The sequence below is a fragment of the Lithobates pipiens genome, unplaced genomic scaffold (assembly GCF_037356315.1).
Source record: "Lithobates pipiens isolate NorthernLeopardFrog02 unplaced genomic scaffold, aLitPip1_a1.2 Scaffold_24, whole genome shotgun sequence".
NCBI classification, from domain to species: domain Eukaryota; kingdom Metazoa; phylum Chordata; class Amphibia; order Anura; family Ranidae; genus Lithobates; species Lithobates pipiens.
Genome location: NW_027507786.1, coordinates 24,096,075 through 24,109,917, shown reverse-complemented (window position 1 = coordinate 24,109,917; position 13,843 = coordinate 24,096,075). Strand labels below are relative to the sequence as shown.

Sequence of the window (13,843 nt, the reverse complement as noted above, 5' to 3'; positions counted from 1 at the left end):
AGACAGTTCACAGTTCTGAAAACAGACCCAGATCTGTAGAGAGGACCTCCTAGAGAAATGTCTCAATGGCATTACCCAAAGTAACCACATCAATACCGGAGTCCCATTGACTCAAAATCAGTAGTGATTGGCCACCGCACAGCGTTTTCAGCCCTATTAGATCAGAGATCTCAAACTCACATCCATGTGTGTATGTGAAGAGCATGGTCTAGGATGGAGGGTATGTCTACAGCATGATTCACAATGTTCAGCAATCTATGTCAAGACTAAAGAGCATGGCCTGGGATGGAGCGTATGCCAAGGGTATGGTCCCGCATTGGGGCGTATATAACATAAACATGGTCCCGGATGGGGCATATATAACATAAACATGGTCCTGGATGGGGCGTATATGACATAGGCATTGTGACAGACATAGCTGGGACCGAGGCTCTTGGAGGGGACAGAATGCGAGCCTCTTGCCTTGTGATTATGGGCCCTGGCATTTGGGGGAATGGTGCTGTTTGTGAGCTGTATGTCTGGGGACCCCTAAGGTGGTTTTACTTGGATTCAGATCTGTGCCCCCCCTCCCCCCCAAGACACACACAGACTCTGGATATGTATTTGCCATGTTAGCAATAGACTGAATCACACTGTTGGGACACAAACTCTTAGATGCTAATGTCATCAACTCCAGCCACCCGTCTGTTGTCTTGTATAATGTGAATGAGTCTAGTCTGGCTTGACACAGATTCTAAAGAATATTTCACCAATTGTTGTTTGTGCTAATTAACCTGCAATTGAATGAAGGAGTCCAGTGTTGATTAGACAATTAGTTCATGCTAATTAGATTAGGTTTTAGTCACCCCGTTGTATATATTTTGTGTGAGATCTCAAATAAAGGTAATTTTTCCTGGTGTACTCCAAGACTGGTGTTGTCTGGTTCTTGGGGGTTCCTATAACCAGATCCGTTGGACTTGTGTTCCAGGACTTAGGAAGCGGTATACTGACGATAGCCCTCAAGTGGAGTGTGGGGGACGTTCCATCACAGGCATGGTCCTCGATAAAATGGATGCCAAGTGTATGGTCCCAGATGGGACGTATGACAATGGCATGGTTCCCGGATGGTGCATATATGACAAGGGCATGGTCCAGAATAGAGTGTATGGGCAGGGAATGGTCCGGGATGAATCGTATAACAAGGGCATGGTTTTGGATGGAGCATACGCCAAGGGCATGGTTCTGGATGAAGCGTATGCCAAGGGCATGGCCTGGGATGAAGTGTATGACAAGGGCATGGTCCTGGATGGGGCTAATGACAAGGGCATGGTCCCGTATGGGGCATATACCAAGGGCATGGTCCCAGATAGAGCGTATGCCAAGGGCATGGTTCAGGTTGAAGTGTGTGCCCCCAAAGTCTTACATTTCCTCAGGTAGATGGGTTGGCTCCCTGCAGTCAGGCTGTGGTGCAGTAGACATGGGCTTTATGGCTGGATGCACATGGTACACCTGATTAAGAAATTGGAGTAATGAGTGGCTGGAGGAGAAAAGCTGGCCATAGACTTATTGGAATTCGGCAGGTCCAGCAGACACCGATGATATTTCAGTCAGTGAGTGGCTGTCCCTGCTTGGGATAAGTTATTGATTAGATCAAATTCGGTCTAATGGATATGCTGGAAATTTTTGTTGATCAGTAGCTGCAGCTGTTTATCAGTGTATTCCGACAATAGTGGGTTCCTCTGTCAGAAGACTATATCCCAGTAATGTCCCATCCCCCCATCCATATTGTTCCTGTGGATGGAGGAATCTGTTTTTTTACAATCAGCCTGTTGGGAATGGGAACAGTTGGGAGCCAGAAGGCTAAAGCCCCAGACACACTATGAGTTTTTCTGCAGTTTTTCCTTCAGATTTACCAAAACCATCTAATATGAGGTCCCACCTTAGGAGTTTCCATTCGTCTGCAATCAGGCCGGTCCTTCTACTACACGGTTTTGGTAAATCTGAAGGAAAAACTTAGCAGAAAATCTGATAGTGTGTGGGGGGCCTCTGGGAAGGTGGACTTTCCTGCAAGTTTTGTTCTCTGGAGAAAGAAATTTGCCCTTAAATTGGCTTTTGTGTGGACTGCATGTCGGTGAGCTCTACGCTGAATGATGTGATCTGGAAAAGGTGGATCTCACTCCGCAGAAGATGGCGGCTCAGCAGTTATCCTGGTTATCTGTTGTCTGCCCCGACCTTCACATTACAGAATCTCACAAAATGTTTTATAAATCTTCTCTTCTCTCTTTTCATGTGACAACACTGAAGAAATGACACTTGTCTACAATGTAAAGTAGTGAGTGTACAGCTTGTATAACAGTGTAAATTTCCTGTCCCCTCAAAATAACTCAACACACAGCCATTAATGTCTAAACCGCTGGCAACAAAAGTCAGTACACCCCTAAGGGAAAATCTCCAGATTGGGCCCAAAGTGTCAATATTTTGTGTGGCCGCCATTATTTCCCAGCACTGCCTTCACCCTCTTGGGCATGGAGGTCACCAGAGCTTCACAGGTTGTCACTGGAGTCCTCTTCCCCTCCCCCATGATGACATCACGGAGCTAGTGGATGTTGTAGACCTTCCCCTCCTCCACCTTCCGTATGAGGATCCCCCACAGATGATCAATAGGGTTTAGGTCTGGAGACATGCTTGGCCAGTCCATCACCTTTACCCTCAGCTTCTTTAGCAAGGCAGTGGTGGTGTTGGAGGTGTTTGGGGTGGTTATCATGTTGGAATACTGCCCTGCGGCCCAGTCTCTGAAGGGAGGGGATCATGCTCTGCTTCAGTATGTCACAGTACATGTTGGCATTCATGGTCCCCTCAATGATCTGTAGCCCCCCCAGTGACGGCAGCACTCATGCAGCCCCAGACCATGACACTCCCACCACCATGCCTGACTGTAGACAAGACACACTTGTCTTTGTCCTCCTCACCTCATTGCCCCCACACACGCTTGTCACCATCTGACACCAAATACCTTTATCTTGGTCTCATCAGACCACAGGACATGGTTCCAGTAATCCATCTCCTTACTCTGCTTGTCTTCAGCAAACTGTTTGTGGTCTTTCTTGTGCATCATCTTTAGAAGAGGCTTCCTTCTGGGACGACAGCCATGCAGACCAATTTGATGCAGTGTGCGGCGTATGGTCTGAGCACTGACAGGCTGACCCCCCCCCCCCCCCCCACCCCTACAACCTCTGCAGCAATGCTGGCAGCACTCATACGTCTATTTCCCAAAGACAACCTCTGGATATGACGCTGTGCACGTGCACTCAACCAGTGGCGTCACTAGGGTTGGCATCACCTGGTGCTGTAAAACATGGTGTCACCCCAACCCCCCGCCCCCCCCCCCGGCACTGAGCAGGCTAGTGCTTCAGCACAGCTTTAAACTGTAAACAGTCCAATGGATTTCTAAATCCTGTATATCACCTTATAAGCTCCATTTACTGGTAAAAATAAGTGTGAAATGCTAAACTCCGGAGGGTGTAACAAGGTGTCCGCTTGCCCCCTTCTCAGTGTATCCTTATTGTGGAGGATTGCGGGGTGTAGCAAGATGGCGGTGGCGGAACGTCACTTCCGCTACAAGTTCTGACGGATCGCCAAATCTGATGAAACACCGGCCCCTGGGCAGATGCTGTAGCGCGCTGCCTCTCCTCCTCCTCGGCTCTTCCTCCTGGTCCATGTACTTGTCATGTCAGAGGAGGAGACGGCACCTGTTCTGATAGGAACCTGTCCTGTTATACCGCTGTATGGTCTTGGCCACCGTGCTGCAGCTCAGTTTCAGGGTCTTGGCAATCTTCTTATAGCCTAGACCATCTTTATGTAGAGCAACAATTCTTATCTTCAGATCCTCAGAGAGTTCTTTGCCATGAGGTGCCATGTTGTACTTCCAGTGACCAGTATGAGAGCGATAACACCAAATTTAACACACCTGCTCCCCATTCATACCTGAGACCTTGTAACACTAAAGAGTCACATGACACTGGGGGAAGGGAAAATGACTAATTGGGCCCAATTTGGAGATTTTCACTTAGGGGTGTACTGACTTTTGTTGCCAGCGGTTTAGACATTAATGGCTGTGTGTTGAGTTATTTTGAGGGGACAGAAAATTTACACTGTTATACAAGCTGTACACTCACTACTTTACATTGTAGACAAGTGTCATTTCTTCAGTGTTGTCACATGAAAAGAGAGAAGAAATGTCATTGAGGGGTGTACTTACTTTTGCCAGATACTGTATATCCTGACCATCAGTATCCATCACCTGGCCTCTGGGCCAATGTCCTGGTCAGCAGTTCTGCTATCTGTTCCAGTCCATTGTTACCTGGTAAGTTCCTGATCTGTGGGCTCTGTAGTCCATGCTGCCTAGAATATGGGGAACCGAAGGGTTGAGATCCGGGGTCACCATATTGCTGAGCTCAAACCCCTGTGCGGGTATCTCTGGTGAACATCAGCTGACCCTTAGTCTCCAAGCCTTGAGGGATCTTGCTTCACCTGCTCTCGTGCATGCCCATCCATGTGACGTAGATCCAGCTCCTTTCCGCTGTGTTCTGTTCCTCTGAGAACCTGTGGCTGGTTTACACCTCTCAGTTACACCTACCATACCCTGCTGGGTACCTTTAGTTGAAGGGTCTACATCAGAGTGATGCCTCATCTGCTGTATATGAGGTCCCATCTACAATACATGACCTGGTGTGCATATCAAATCTCTGCAGGATTGACCTCTGACCTCTGGAGAATGGGGTCTGCGTCATCGGCTTACACTCGGGGAGAAGTCTGAATGAATTGTGTATATTACCCGACAATGTCCGCTGGTGTTCTAATCATTACTGTTATTTCTGAATTGGAGAAGAAAGAAACGTACCTGGAAGCCGCAAGCAGCTCTCCCTTGTGATTGGCTGCATGTCCCTTTGTGTCACCCTGCAGATATAAATCTTCCCATAATCCCGAGCTGTAGGTGTTATAGTCAGAGAACAGGACAGAACGTCTCCCCCGCCTCGGGTCACTTTCTGCTGTCCTTTCCCCAGATCTCTTCCATTCTCTGACCAGGTGACCTCAGGGGTGTCTGCAGAATCACAGCCAATCACATCACAGCGCAGAGTCACAGACCTTCCATAGTCTGGTATATCGGGGTCACTGGAGATCTCACTGACCTGAAGGCGACCTGTGGAGGAAAATATAATACATAAATACTAACTGACCTTTCCATATATCACAGCCAACAATACAGACAGAGGAGGAAGAAGAGGAAGCAGTGATCTCTGCAGAGGAGGAAGAAGAGGAAGCAGTGATCTCTCTGCAGATGAGGAAGAAGAGGAAGCAGTGATCTCTGCAGACAGAAGAGGAAGAAGAGGAAGCAGTGATCTCTCTGCAGAGGAGGGAGAAGAGGAAGCAGTGATCTCTCTGCAGAGGAGGGAGAAAAGGAAGCAGTTATCTCTCTGCAGAGGAGGAAGAAGAGGAAGCATTGATCTCTCTGCAGAGGAGGGAGAAGTGGAAGCGGTGATCTCTCTGCAGACAGAGGAGGAAGAAGAGGAAGCGGTGATATCTCTGCAGACAGTGGAGGAAGAAGAGGAAGCAGTGATCTCTCTGCAGACAGAGGAGGAAGAAGAGGAAGCAGTGATCTCTGCAGACAGAAGAGGAAGAAGAGGAAGCAGTGATCTCTCTGCAGAGGAGGGAGAAGAGGAAGCAGTGATCTCTCTGCAGAGGAGGAAGAAGAGGAAGCATTGATCTCTCTGCAGAGGAGGGAGAAGTGGAAGCTGTGATCTCTCTGCAGAGGAGGAAGAAGAGGAAGCAGTGATCTCTCTGCAGACAGAGGAGGGAGACGAGGAAGCAGTGATCTCTCTGCAGAGGAGGAAGAAGAAGAGGAAGCAGTGATCTCTCTGCAGAGGAGGGAGAAGAGGAAGCAGTAATCTCTCTGCAGAGGAGGGAGAAGAGGAAGCAGTGATCTCTCTGCAGACAGTGGAGGAAGAAGTGGAAGCAGTGATCTCTCTGCAGAGGAGGGAGAAGAGGAAGCAGTGATCTCTCTGCAGAGGAGGGAGAAGTGGAAGCAGTGATCTCTCTGCAGACAGTGGAGGAAGAAGTGGAAGCAGTGATCTCTCTGCAGACAGAGAAGGAAGAAGTGGAAGAAGTGATCTCTCTGCAGACAGAGGAGGGAGAAGTGGAAGCAGTGATCTCTCTGCAGACAGAGGAGGGAGAAGAGGAAGCAGTGATCTCTCTGCAGAGGAGGAAGAAGTGGAAGCAGTGATCTCTCTGCAGACAGAGGAGGAAGAAGAGGAAGCGGTGATCTCTCTGCAGACAGAGGAGGAAGAAGTGAAAGCGGTGATATCTCTGCAGACAGAGGAGGAAGAAGAGGAATCGGTGATATCTCTGCAGACAGAGGAGGAAGAAGTGGAAGCGGTGATATCTCTGCAGACAGAGGAGGGAGACGAGGAAGCAGTGATCTCTCTGCAGAGGAGGAAGAAGTGGAAGCGGTGATCTCTCTGCAGACAGAGGAGGAAGAAGTGGAAGCGGTGATCTCTCTGCAGACAGAGGAGGAAGAAGAGGAAGCGGTGATCTCTCTGCAGACAGAGGAGGAAGAAGAGGAAGCAGTGATCTCTCTGCAGATAGAGGAGGAAGAAGAGGAAGCAGTGATCTCTCTGCAGACAGAGGAGGAAGAAGTGGAAGCGGTGATATCTCTGCAGACAGTGGAGGAAGAAGTGGAAGCAGTGATCTCTCTGCAGACAGAGGAGGAAGAAGTGGAAGCGGTGATCTCTCTGCAGATAGAGGAGGGAGAAGTGGAAGCAGTGATCTCTCTGCAGAAGAGGAAGAAGTGGAAGCGGTGATCTCTCTGCAGACAGAGGAAGAAGAAGAAGAAGCGGTGATATCTCTGCAGACAGTGGAGGAAGAAGAGGAAGCGGTGATCTCTCTGCAGACAGAGGAGGAAGAAGAGGAAGCGGTGATATCTCTGCAGACAGTGGAGGAAGAAGAGGAAGCGGTGATATCTCTGCAGACAGTGGAGGAAGAAGAGGAAGCAGTGATCTCTCTGCAGACAGAGTGAGGGAGAAGTGGAAGCGGTGATATCTCTGCAGACAGTGGAGGAAGAAGAGGAAGCAGTGATCTCTCTGCAGACAGAGGAGGAAGAAGAGGAAGCAGTGATCTCTCTGCAGACAGAGGAGGAAGAAGAGGAAGCGGTGATCTCTCTGCAGATAGAGGAGGGAGAAGTGGAAGCAGTGATCTCTCTGCAGACAGAGGAGGAAGAAGTGGAAGCGGTGATCTCTCTGCAGATAGAGGAGGGAGAAGTGGAAGCAGTGATCTCTCTGCAGACAGAGGAGGAAGAAGAGGAAGCGGTGATCTCTCTGCAAAAGAGGAAGAAGTGGAAGCGGTGATCTCTCTGCAGACAGAGGAGGAAGAAGAGGAAGCGGTGATCTCTCTGCAGACAGAGGAGGAAGAAGAGGAAGCGGTGATATCTCTGCAGACAGAGGAGGAAGAAGAGGAAGCAGTGATCTCTCTGCAGACAGAGGAGGAAGAAGTGGAAGCAGTGATCTCTCTGCAGACAGAGGAGGAAGAAGTGGAAGCCGTGATATCTCTGCAGACAGTGGAGGAAGAAGAGGAAGCAGTGATCTCTCTGCAGACAGAGGAGGAAGAAGAGGAAGCGGTGATCTCTCTGCAGACAGAGGAGGAAGAAGAGGAAGCGGTGATCTCTCTGCAGAAGAGGAAGAAGAGGAAGCGGTGATCTCTCTGCAGAAGAGGAAGAAGAGGAAGCGGTGATATCTCTGCAGACAGAGGAGGAAGAAGAGGAAGCAGTGATATCTCTGCAGACAGTGGAGGAAGAAGAGGAAGCAGTGATCTCTCTGCAGACAGAGGAGGAAGAAGAGGAAGCAGTGATATCTCTGCAGACAGTGGAGGAAGAAGAGGAAGCGGTGATCTCTTTGCAGACAGAGGAGGAAGAAGTGGAAGCGGTGATCTCTCTGCAGACAGAGGAGGAAGAAGAGGAAGCGGTGATCTCTCTGCAGACAGAGGAGGAAGAAGAGGAAGCGGTGATCTCTCTGCAGACAGAGGAGGAAGAAGTGGAAGCGGTGATCTCTCTGCAGACAGAGGAGGAAGAAGAGGAAGTGGTGATCTCTGCAGACAGAGGAGGAAGAATTGGAAGCGGTGATCTCTCTGCAGACAGAGGAGGAAGAAGTGGAAGCGGTGATCTCTCTGCAGACAGAGGAGGAAGAAGTGGAAGCGGTGATATCTCTGCAGACAGTGGAGGAAGAAGAGGAAGCAGTGATCTCTCTGCAGACAGAGGAGGAAGAAGAGGAAGCAGTGATCTCTGCAGACAGAGGAGGAAGAAGTGGAAGCAGTGATCTCTCTGCCGACAGAGGAGGAAGAAGAGGAAGCAGTGATCTCTCTGCAGACAGAGGAGGAAGAAGTGGAAGCAGTGATCTCTCTGCAGAGGGTGACTGAAGCTTAGGTGGAGGGAAAAGGGAGATGTGGGTGTGATAGATGCCAAGGTGTGTGGAAGGACATAGGCAGAGGTTGGATGGAGGTTGAGGTGGGGATGATAGAGGCTGGGGGGGAGGGGTACCTTTAAAATTGATGATTGTCCTCTTTGTAAAACGTTTCCCATAATGATTGACCTCCAGGATGATTTCAGAGGAATGATCTTTATTTTGGGGAGTGATTGTCAGCTCTGTGGTTCCGGAGAACATCCGACATTTCTGATCTTCGTGGAAGTTTTCTGTCCAGTCTTTATTAGACAATTCCTTTGCAGTCCATGCCCACTGAATGCCGGGACCTCCAGGATACATGTCACCGATCGCACAGGAAAATGTCACCGGCTCCCCAGGTCGGGGCTGTGCGGGGTCACACTGGATTTCCCCCACAGTGGGCGGAGATACTGCAATATAGAGAACAGCCGTGTTATACAAAGTATTCATTTCACCGACATCTTCATCACCGTCTGCAGTACAAAGTTACATTGGCGGCTGATATAATACAATATATACTTTGTTATAATATATACAGAGTAAGTATATATAAGTGATATCTGGGATATCCGGATCGAAGAACATATAATATTTAAACATCACATATTATATTTATTGATTGCATAATTTTTCGACTTTGAGCAAAATTTTTCATCTATTGCATGTATATGTATAATTACCTTACAATTCAGGGAAGATGGAAAAAAAACAGAGCAGATTAAGAACAGACATTTCCCTGGGCACCCCCACCGCACCCCAGAGAAGCGGGCATCTCCCCTGAGGCTTACAGAAGACCAGGTGGAGGATCACACCGGGGAGTGGAAGAGACCACACAACCCCACCAAAGAGTAGAGCAATTGTAAACATAAATGATGTTGGGGCACTAAGTGTCAGGGCTGGGCTCAGCCCTTCCTTCTCTGAGCTGGCCGCACGACTGTCGGCTGATTGCCAGCTCCTATCTCTCCACAGTGACTCAGCTGTTGATGATCCTGCTCGTCAGTCCTGCCTACTTAAGGCTGGGTTCACACCACAGCGATGCGGGAACGCTGTGAATCCGCAGCGTTTTCCCGCATCGCATGACTCCCGCCGGCAGTTCACACTGCCCTATGCGAACGGCTGGGAGTGTCAATGAAATGTTAATGACACCCCCAGATCTGTCCGCATATCGCAGTGCGATCTGCAGACTCGCACAGGAATCGGATCGCATGGTGTGAACACCCATGCGATCCGATTCTGCTGCGGACCAAAAAAATGGATAGTCAGCCAAGCCAGAAGTCAGGGATCAATGAGCGGAACAGCAAGCAGGATCTGATACAAGAAGGGATGTCAGCGAAGCAAGTCGTGAAGAGGATCGCAGGAGATCGTCTCTGTGATATTGACCAAGGCAAAGACAAAGCTCTTCTGGACTGGATGGCTTAGGCCGGGTTCACACTGCTGCGGGGGGAGATCTGGATGTGATTCACACCGCACTGCAGTGCAAATCACATCCGATCTCCGTAGCGATGCGAGTTCAGCCATACAGATAGTATGGCTGAATTCGCAACCGTGTGTAGGCTCCATCGGACATTTTCTGTCGGAATTTGCGACAGCAGCTGTTTGAGAGCTGGATCTCAAATTTTCCAACAAAAAAATCCGTTGTTCTCAGCGTGTGTAGACAATTCCAATGCACAAAATTCCACGCATGCTCGGAATCAAGTAGAAGAGCCGCACTGGCTATTGAACTTCATTTTTCCCGGCTCGTCATACGTGTTACACATCAGAGCATTCTTAGCGATTAGAGTTTCCGACAACATTTGCGCGACCGTGTGTATGCAAGTTTGAGCCAACATCCTGTCGGAAAAAAATCCATGGTTTTGTTGTTGGAAATTGGGATTGTCTGCACGCGGCATTAGAATTCAGAATTAACCCCTTCCCGCCGAGCGTACGCAGATGTGCGTACTCGGCTTTCAGGGGTATGATGCCCGCACCTGCAGGCTTCATTCCGGTACCATTTTTTACAGCGGGCGATTGGCTTTCCAGCCATAACAACCGAAGCGGCTAAAAGCCGCTTGGCTGTTATGCCGGAGGAGTGGGAGGGGACGCCCCCTCCCGCCGCTGTTACCGGTGCTCCCGCTCGATCGGGAGCACCGATTCGCCATCCAACGCCTCCGGCTGCTGGGGAGGAACTGGACCGTAAGCGGCTTCGTTCCAGTCTCCTCATAGTAAACACGGAAGCGACATCATGACGTCACTTCCCGTTTACTCGGCTGCCAATGCCAAATATTGCAACAATCGCTGTTTTATTCTCTAGAGTCTCTGCTAAAAAATATATATAATGTTTGGGGGTTCCAACTAATTTTCTAGCAAAAAATATGGATTTTAACTTGTAAACACCAAATGCCAAAAATAGGCTTAGTCACGAAAGGGTTAAAGGATAGAAACCAAAAATAAAAAGCCCGTACAGAACTCTGTGTGGCAAATACACATCATCTACCACTGACAGGGGCTGTTTGTCACATACCTTCCCCCTGTTTGTTCAAACACCAGCTATCATCAGTTGTTTCTAGAAAGAGCATCCGCATTTTTCTGGTTACAACCCTCCCTGTGCTCTACTTTAAAAGAGAAATCTCAGAGCGCCAGGAACTAACGGGTAACCCTCGCATTATGGTCCTTGGCCTGGGCCATTTGTTTCAAGGGTTCATGGTCTGCTATGAAAAGGAGGGCTTAATTGGAAATACCGGGTGATTGCTCACATCAAACCCATGTGTAGTTCCATTTAGCCATATAGTGGATTGGACTATAGCGGTACTTGATAATAGAAAAGGCACTAATAAATTTAAAATCAATGTAATATTTAATAAACATTTAAAACAAAATAAACAATAACAATATGTCACTTGAAGAGATACAGTAGTATGCGCATCACAGTTGAGGTATTCCTAACGGATTCTCCATGGGGAACATTCAACCGTAGAAAGTGCACAGTAAATTTCCTCGACTAGTTTCGCGGGAAAGAACCCGCTTCTTCAGGAGGGTATCTATACAGAAGCATTACAAACATTAGATAATACATATATATAAATATAGAAAGAAAACAAAGAATGAGCAAGAACAGTTATCATGGTATTATTGGTTTTACATACATTCCCTATATGTTTAAAAAGGAGGTCAGCTCACCCCACTTCAAGGAACAGGATGTGGATAAGGAGGTCCGAACAAAATCCCCCCACGGCGGGCATGGGGGATTGGTGAAACGCCGGCTCTAAATGGATAATATTATAATGGTTCATAGATTAAAATAAAGGTCCATCTAAGGTTAAGGAAAAGAAAGGAAGGGAGGGGGGGAAAAAAAAAAAAAAAAAAAAAAAAAAAAAAAGAAAAGGAGGGAGGGGGAAAGCAATGGGAAGGGGAAGGAGGGGTGGGAGGGGCGGGGAGGGGGGGTTTTGGAAGAAGGGGGGGGGGGGGGGGAGAGAAAGGAGTTGGAAGTGGGAGAAAAGGGGGGGGAGGGGGGGAGAGGGAGGGAGGCCAGAGAGTGAATTAAACCAGGTGCCTGTGTGTTAGTATCAATAAACAGATTTCAAAAGGTGATTAATGTTGTATATTGAATTAAATAAACCAACCGTGCATAGTCAAGGTGTGTGAAGAAATTGGCCAGTGTGCCAGGGAAGAAGAGGAAACCTTCACCTATAGATAAATCCTTAATTCCCAGGAGGGGGTTAAAATAAAAACAATTCGGCTTACCAACAAACCAGTCAACAACTCATATGAGACAGAGTGTCAGGATTGAGGTAGTTAAATAGGTTTATCAGGATATTGCCCCGTTCACTAAGCATCAGGTATCAAATGTCAAATCCACTGTTGAGTAGTTAGATAACCATCGGTGCTATAAAGGTCACATATGGTAGATAAATATAGATACAGAGGAGGGTAAGGGCCAACCGGCCTCATAAAACCACAGCATCAAGAAAGATAAGGAGGGTTCGTGGGTTAGTAGTTACCTGTGAATAGGGGCAAGATCCCAATCCAGCTCTAGTTGAGGCCATGCGATCCTGTCCGTTCAGCGGTTGAATCGACCGCTAAATGGACTCCCCAACGCACACAGCGTCTGACGTCAGCCGAAAGTCGGCGGCGCCCGACGTCATGTGGTGCGCCTCGCCACATCGCGCAGGCGCACCAACCACTCGTCACTGCGCAAGCGCATCTGCCCGGCGGTCTAATAGAGCGTCGGAGCAGGTTGCCCAGTAACCATAACGTCGGACGTACGCCGAATCCCGGCGGCGTCCGAACGCTATGTGGTTTGTTACCCCACACTGCGCAGATGCAGTTTGATACTGCTGCTGCGCAAGTGCGCAAGGGAGACAACGCCAGCGGATCCTAGACCCAGAGGTTGACCTTGCAAGACTGACGGATAATTCGTTCAGGCCAGGGGGAACACATGTCCGCCGCGGGGAAGAAAATACAGGACCCTCCACATCATCCACATAACCCTGTCCCCCAATTCTAGGGGGTATAGGACATCTCCCACATATAGGGGAAGTTAAAAATTAAAAACTGGGGACCAAAAATTCCAAAGCAAAAATATAAGATCCTGTACAACAATTTTAATGTACAACTTATAAAGAATATATAAATATATATAACCGGGGGGTAGCTTCCCCAGAGAAAGGGCATGTACCAAGAAATATTTAGATAACTATATAAGAGCAGGAAATGGAGAGGAGAGGGGGGGGGGGAAGGGGGGGGGGGAGGGGGGGGGGGGTTTTTAGGGAAAGAAAAATGTTTTTTTGAAAGAAGAAGGAAGGGAGGGGGGAAGGGGGGGGAGGGAAAAGTGGTGTTTTGGCATATTGAACGTCACCTATTACAGAAATGGTTTATAAGAGATTGTCTCATTGAGGCCTGGTGGTAGGGTGGCATTGAGTCGTTCAATCCACAGGGTTTCTCTCTGTAGGATTGTTCGATCCCAATTTCCACCCCTTGGGTTTGGAAAGACTACCTCGAGGACAAGGAATCGGATTACTGTGGTATCAAAACGGTGGTAAAAACCAACATGTCTCCCAATTGTGGTGAGTTTCCCACTTTCTGAGTAGTATAAATGGTCCCCGATTCTCTGTCTAAATTCTCGGATAGTCTTTCCAATGTAGAAGGCTCCACATCTACAGGTCATGAGATATATGACCCCCTTCGTACTGCAATCCGAAAATGTTCGGGATAAAAAGACTTCTCCATTAGGTAGTTTAAATTGATTACCCTCCAGGACCCATGGGCAGCGGGGGCAGTTGTTACATTTAAAGGTACCTTTAGGGCGATTATGTATGGAGCTAGTAGCTGTATAGTGACTATGCATTAAACGATCCCGAAGGGAACCTGCTCTTCGAAAGACTAATTCCGGGGTAGGTCGT

At 48.4% G+C, this 13,843-nt stretch overlaps 1 protein-coding gene across 1 annotated transcript in view; it reads right to left on the bottom strand.

Moving 5' to 3' along the window:
* Positions 1 to 13,843, bottom strand: part of LOC143929725 (hemicentin-1-like) — a 106,433-nt gene that overhangs the window by 7,678 nt on the left and 84,912 nt on the right. The window contains exons 8-9 of the mRNA XM_077453697.1: positions 8,564 to 8,875; positions 4,880 to 5,179 (exon numbers count right to left, since the gene is read on the bottom strand). Coding sequence (XP_077309823.1) covers positions 4,880 to 5,179; positions 8,564 to 8,875 — 612 coding nt within the window. The remainder of the gene's footprint in view (positions 1 to 4,879; positions 5,180 to 8,563; positions 8,876 to 13,843) is intronic.